Source organism: Populus alba, chromosome 13 (genome assembly GCF_005239225.2).
Source record: "Populus alba chromosome 13, ASM523922v2, whole genome shotgun sequence".
Classification (NCBI taxonomy): domain Eukaryota; kingdom Viridiplantae; phylum Streptophyta; class Magnoliopsida; order Malpighiales; family Salicaceae; genus Populus; species Populus alba.
In genome coordinates, this window is record NC_133296.1 from 2,371,848 (window position 1) to 2,378,929 (window position 7,082).

At 37.2% G+C, this 7,082-nt stretch overlaps 1 protein-coding gene and 1 long non-coding RNA gene across 2 annotated transcripts; one reads left to right on the forward strand and one right to left on the reverse strand.

Annotated features, from left to right (window-relative positions):
- The first annotated feature begins 425 nt into the window (after positions 1-425).
- LOC118053288 (uncharacterized) lies at positions 426-4,835 on the forward strand. Its single transcript, XM_073403806.1, has 2 exons — positions 426-3,914; positions 4,295-4,835. Exon 1 carries the CDS (start codon positions 443-445, stop codon positions 1,412-1,414), a length of 972 nt encoding a protein of 323 aa, XP_073259907.1. The 5' UTR covers positions 426-442; the 3' UTR covers positions 1,415-3,914; positions 4,295-4,835.
- Positions 4,836-5,959: 1,124 nt separating this feature from the next.
- Positions 5,960-6,724, reverse strand: LOC140954384 (uncharacterized). Its single transcript, XR_012167585.1, has 2 exons — positions 6,475-6,724; positions 5,960-6,274 (listed from the first exon to the last, which is right to left on the reverse strand). It is a non-coding gene; the product is annotated as an uncharacterized lncRNA (long non-coding RNA).
- Between the last annotated feature and the right edge of the window lie 358 nt (positions 6,725-7,082).

The following is a 7,082-nucleotide window of genomic DNA, read 5'->3' on the forward strand; positions in this document are numbered from 1 at the left end:
TACCTTGCAATTCCAATTAATTCAGAGAGCCCGCGATTAATGAAAGATTTTGATTTGTTCACCGATTCAATTAAAGGAGAGAAAACTGATTCAAAAGATTTTAAAAAAAAACAAAATATTTTTTTCCAAGTTATTTTTATTTTTTTTATTTAGTTTAGGAATGAGCTATGGATTTTGAACAAATGGGCCAACAATTAAGCATCTTTAGAAATTATAGGACTTGGAAATGAATTTTCCAAGATTTACCAAATCTTTCACCCAATAAAAACTGATGTCACTGTTGTTGACGTATGTATGTCAAAGTATGTAAAATAAGAACAAAGATTAATAGGAAATTTTGTAATTAAAAATTCCAACAAATATTCCATTTCTTTTTTTCTATAAATACCTATCATTGGAGCCTAGGATCTTCATCTTCCATAGCAAACCATATCCCTTCGACATGATGTCCTTCCTACAGAAACCAGTCTCAATGTTTCTCCAAGTCCTTTTTTTTCTCCTTCTAATGTGCTTTCCTTCTTTCTTTGCCTTTCCTCCTAATTCCTCTGCAACTTCATTTGGTGCTGCCAAATATGTAGCTACTGAAGGTAATAAAGAAGCGGAGGCTCTCCTAAAATGGAAAGCAAGTCTTGATGACAACCACAGCCAAGCTGTCCTGTCTTCTTGGGTTGGCAGCAGCCCTTGCAAGTGGCTTGGAATCACTTGTGACAATTCTGGAAGTGTCGCGAATTTCAGCCTTCCACATTTTGGTCTGAGAGGTACGCTTCAAAGTTTCAACTTCTCATCCTTCCCCAATATTCTCACTCTCAATCTCTGGAACAATTCACTCTATGGAACTATTCCATCCCACATTAGTAACCTGACCAAAATCACCAAATTAGACTTGAGTGATAATCATTTCATTGGAAATATTCCACTTGAGATAGGATTGTTGACAAGTCTTAACCTTTTGGACCTTAGTGAAAATAATCTCACCGGTTTGATCCCATCCTCTATTGGAACTCTGAAACACCTATCCATTCTCTATCTATGGGGTAACAAACTCTCTAGTCCCATTCCTTCTTCTATAGGGAACATGACTAAGCTCATTGAATTGAGTCTTAGTAAAAATAATCTCACTGGTTTGATCCCAGCCTCTATTGGAACTCTGAAACACCTATTTGTTCTCTTTCTATGGCGTAACAAACTCTCTGGCTTGATACCTCCAGAGATTGGGTCATTACAATCTCTCAGTAACCTTGACTTGTCAAGCAATGATTTAACTGGTAGGATCCCTTCTTCTATTGGAAATCTGAGAAACTTATCCATTCTTTCTCTCTGGGATAACAAACTCTCTGGTCCCATTCCTTCTTCTATAGGGAACATGACTAAGCTCATTGATTTGAGTCTTAATAAAAATAATCTCATCGGTTAGATCCCAGCCTCTATTGGGACTCTGAAACACCTATCTGTTCTCTTTCTATGGCGTAACAAACTCTCTGGCTTGATACCTCCAGAGATTGGGTCACTACAATCTCTCAGTAACCTTGACTTGTCAAGCAATGATTTAACTGGTAAGATCCCTTCTTCTATTGGAAATCTGAGAAACTTATCAATTCTTTATCTCTTTGATAACAAACTCTCTGGTTCCATCCCTTCTTCTATTGGGAACATGACTAAGCTCATTGACTTGCGTCTTAGTGAAAATAATCTCACCGGTTTGATCCCAGCCTCTATTGGGACTCTGAAACACCTATCTGTTCTCTTTCTATGGCGTAACAAACTCTCTGGCTTGATACCTCCAGAGATTGGGTCACTACAATCTCTCAGTAACCTTGACTTGTCAAGCAATGATTTAACTGGTAAGATCTCTTCTTCTATTGGAAATCTGAGAAACTTATCAATTCTTTATCTCTTTGATAACAAACTCTCTGGTTCCATCCCTTCTTCTATTGGGAACATGACTAAGCTCATTGACTTGCGTCTTAGTGAAAATAATCTCACCGGTTTGATCCCATCCTCTATTGGAACTTTGAAACACCTATTTGTTCTCTATCTATGGCGTAACAAACTCTCTGGTTCCATCCCTTCTTCTGTTGGGAACATGACTATGCTCACTAAACTTGATCTGAGCATGAATAGTTTATGTGGATCTGTTTCTCGGGAAATAGGACAACTTGAATCCCTTGTTAAATTGAGTTTGCACACTAATAATCTCAATGGTTCTCTGCCGCCCGAGATGAATAATCTCACACATTTGATGAATTTGCAATTGTTTTCAAACAATTTCACTGGACATTTACCACGAGACTTGTGCCTTGGTGGGTTGCTTGTAAATTTTACAGCCGACTACAATCATTTTTCTGGTCCAATCCCAGAAAGCTTACGAAATTGTACTCATCTATTTAGAGTTAGGCTTGAATGGAACCAATTGACGGGGAATATTTCTGAAGATTTCGGCCTCTACCCAAACTTGAACTATGTGGACCTAAGTCACAATGATTTGTCTGGTGAGCTTACGTGGAAATGGGGAGGTTTTCATAACTTGGCGAGCCTAAAATTGTCAAACAATAATATCACCGGCGAGATACCATCAGAGCTGGGAAAGGCTACTGGGCTACAAGTCATTGATCTTTCATCAAATCTCCTAAAGGGGACACTTCCAAAAGAATTGCGGCAGTTGAAGGCATTGTTCAACCTTGCTCTTCATAACAACCATCTTTTTGGTATCGTTCCCTTTGAAATCCAAATGCTATCTCAACTTCAATACCTTAATTTAGCTTCTAATAACCTTGGTGGATCAATCCCAAAACAATTGGGAGAGTGCTCAAATTTATTACAGTTGAACTTGAGTCATAATAAGTTCATAGGGAGCATCCCATCTGAGATAGGCTTCCTCCATTTTCTTGAAGATCTAGATCTCAGTGGGAATCTACTGGCAGGAGAGATACCATCAGAAATTGGGCAATTGAAACGGTTAGAAACGATGAACCTCTCTCACAACAAACTTTCCGGTTTGATTCCAACTGCTTTTGTAGATTTGGTGAGCTTGACAACTGTAGACATCTCCTACAATGAACTAGAGGGCCCTATTCCCAAAATCAAAGGCTTCATTGAAGCTCCATTTGAAGCTTTTATGAATAATAGTGGTCTCTGTGGAAATGCCAGTGGTCTAAAGCCTTGTACACTTCTTACAAGCAGGAGAAAGAGCAACAAGATTGTCATTTTGATTCTTTTTCCTCTCCTGGGCAGTCTACTTCTACTACTTACCATGGTTGGATGTTTATACTTTCGCCACCAAACAAGTAGAGAAAGAATCTCCTTTTTAGGAGAGCGACAAAGTCCACTCCATTTTGCAGTATGGGGTTATGAGGAGGAGATCCTACATGAAACTATCATCCAGGCCACTAATAATTTCAACTCCAATAATTATATTGGGAAAGGGGGATACGGAATTGTTTATCGAGCCATGTTACCAACAGGTCAGGTGGTTGCCGTGAAGAAACTTCACCCATCAAGAGAGGGGGAGCTTCTGGATTTGAAAACTTTTAGAAATGAGATTCGCATGTTAATAGATATTCGACATCGAAATATTGTGAAGTTATATGGATTTTGTTCATTAATAGAGCACTCCTTTTTAGTTTACGAGTTCATAGAAAGGGGAAGTTTGAAGATGAATTTATCTAGCGAAGAACAGGCAATGGACTTGGATTGGAATAGAAGGCTTAATGTTGTTAAAGGAGTGGCCAATGCATTATCCTATTTGCACCATGATTGCTCGCCTCCAATCATTCATCGAGACATTTCCAGCAGCAATGTTCTTTTAGATTTGGAATACGAGGCTCGTGTTTCGGATTTTGGGACAGCTCGGCTCTTGATGCCTGACTCGACCAACTGGACCTCATTTGCTGGCACCTTCGGATACACAGCTCCAGGTACATACTTGATTTCATTCTTAATACACACACACACACACATAAGCAGAACAATACAACCAATACTATGAAAATGGAGGGTTACACTTAAGGGTCTAGCCCATTGGTCAACTGCAAGGCTTGTCTTTGTGAATGTCCTGGGTTCGATCCTCAAGAGTATCAGCCTGTCACCCCTGCGGTGCCTTACCTGCCTACTGGGCTTACAGGATGTTCAGTAGGCTCTAGGATTAGTTGTGGTGCGCGTAAGCTGGCCCGGACACCCAGGGTCATAAAAAAAAAAAAATGGAGGGTTGGATGCTCTAAAGGTTATGTATAATAAATTGTCATATTAGATGTATGATACAGCCGGTACTATGAAAAAATGACCGAATTTTTTGCAGAGCTAGCTTACACAATGAGAGTGAACGAGAAGTGCGATGTCTACAGCTTTGGAGTGGTCACAATGGAGGTAATAACGGGAATGCATCCGGGTGATCTCATCTCATCTCTTTCTGCATTTTCCTCCTCATCGAGCTCACAAATCAACCAGCATGCATTGTTGAAGGATGTGATAGACCAACGTATCCCACTTCCTGAAAATCAAGTTGCGGAAAGTGTGGTCAACATTATCAAAATAGCATTTGCATGCTTGCTTGCCAATCCCCAATCTAGGCCAACCATGCGACAAGTAGCTTCAGAGCTCATAGCTCGATGCCCTCCGCTGCCAAAGTCATTCTCCGCAATAACATTGGAAGATCTGATGCCTCAAACAACTGTGACAGGCTGAGAATTTTCCAAAAGATTTTCTATAATTATATAGTATGTGATTGTTTCTACTTATGTTACTTTCAATTTTCGTAGCTTTGTTTGTAATAAATTATTTCTGTGCTTTGTGTTTTGTTTCTTCAACGATTAATATATTTTAGTACTGTATTATTTCTCTGCCCTTTCTCGTAGTATTATGATACTCCATGATATTGAAAATATGTATATCTATTATCTAATATGACTGTAAATTCTGCATTCAAAAAAAAATGAGGGGTAACGAAATAATTTTTGTAAGTAATAATTTCAACATTTTTTTTTTTTTTTAAAATAAGGAACAAACATAATTGACCATGTAGTTGTGGTAATAAGATTTTTATCGTTTTGATTAAAGAAAAACAGTCAAAGTTTATGAACCTGTTAAAAAATTCTCATGAAGGTAATTTTGAATTCATTCAACTCCCACTAATCCTTGAAGTTTTTCATTTATTTTTTGTATTAATTTTTTTACTGCAGTATTTCTTGTGAAGATGAACAACTTCGAGATTATTTGAGTTGGTGACAGATTTTCAAGAGAAGAATCTGTTTCTTTGGCCAGCTTCCTTGCTCTAGGAGAGAAAATGAGAGCAAGAGAAATGAACCATTTGTCATCTCAAAACCTGCAGCAGCAAGAATATTTTCAAGTAATTTGAGTTTAGGCCATCTTTCTCATGAACACATATATGTATGAAGTTGCCCCTTCCCTTGCCATTGCCATTCAAAGTCTGTTGTCTTTCCATGTGGCAAAATGTTAATCAGCTATTTCCAGGATTCCAAATAATATCTGTCTGGTGGCTTGAAATTGCCGAGGGAGGCTCCATGGATCTTGAAAATAGCAGAGGTTGATTTTTGTTGAAGTTAAGTAACCAATTTTTCGTAACAAAACAGTTAGATAAAAAACCCTCAATAAACCCACCATTGCAGACACAATATCTGTCTTGCTCTTTTGTTTTTGTTTCTATGATTCGGTGTAGGACAATCTGTATTTTACCAAGATTATAGATTTGAAAATTTGTAGTTAATAAACACTCATCATAATTTTACACAAGTTACACTACAATATCTCTCAAAATCTTCAAAAAAAAGAAGCTATAATTTATATATTTTATTACATTTAGTTTTTCAAACCATATACTACAGTAAATCAAACAAACACTAAATATCATAATCAATTAAAATTAATTTAACAATTATATATCCGATAGCTTTAATGAAGCAAGTTCGAATCTGACCAAAGCCGATGACAGGACATCAAAGGGATATAGCATAAACACCTAGATTGCCTCATAATTGAAACTAATATTTACATAGGCAGCGTTTAGAATTACATAAATCATAAACTTAAACCTATTTATTACAGCCATTTGAGACCATACACATAAAGCTTTGATGTGTGATTTGTGATGGGATCATACAAGACTGAGCTCATCAATTAAATTATGAGATTTTGTGCCATCTTGAGATTCGACAGCTGCAAGTGTCTTCCTCAAAGCTACTAACTCTTCCCCAGCACCGCATACATATGCTGAAGCTTGTCTTCCGGACAAGGTCGCTCCTTCCATGCTGTCTATGTAATCCTGTTCAATGCAGAAACCATGCTTAATTTATTAGATTTTTTTTCACATTTTCACTCAAATAAAGCAAGTATTGCTTATCTCTCCGGTTGCTTTTGTTGCTCCCTTTTAATTAACAGGTTGTTTTTATACTGAAAGCTGTGGAGGCAAGCACTAAAGCTACTTTTCTATCAAGCTAAGGGGTCTAGGGAAATTTGAGTTACCTGTTTTGTATATGAACCAGCAAGGAAGAAATTCTTCACAGGTGTCCTCTGATCAGGTCTAAAGAGATCTTTGCCAGGTCCTTCACGATACAAAGATTGCGCAATTTTTACAACGGATGACCAAGTTACTTCTAGACCTTGGGATGACGGGAATAAAGCCAGGACCTGGTTATTTAAATTAAAAAAATAAGAGCAAACAATGAGAATATTGCACAACAATAAATGGATTCATCAAATGATAATTCAATACTCAAATAATAAATTATTTCGCCGCTTTGTATTTTGTTTCTTCAACGATTAATATATTTTAGTACAGTATTATTATCAATCAAAGTGAATAAAGGCTCTCTGCTACAGTATTAACGAGGACACCTGGGTTTCAAGATACTGTTTCATCCCTTGTAATAAAGGAAATCTTCAATTCAATATTGAGCTGAAATGAATAAACTGTATATACTCTTGTATAAATATACGATGCAATCAATAATAATTCTAATTCCAGCAAATTCTATTCTTCTCTTATCAATTTACATAATTTGTAAGCACTAGCATGAGAAGCTGCTAGAAGGAGATATACCAAGAATTGCTGCACATCCTATGCATCTGCA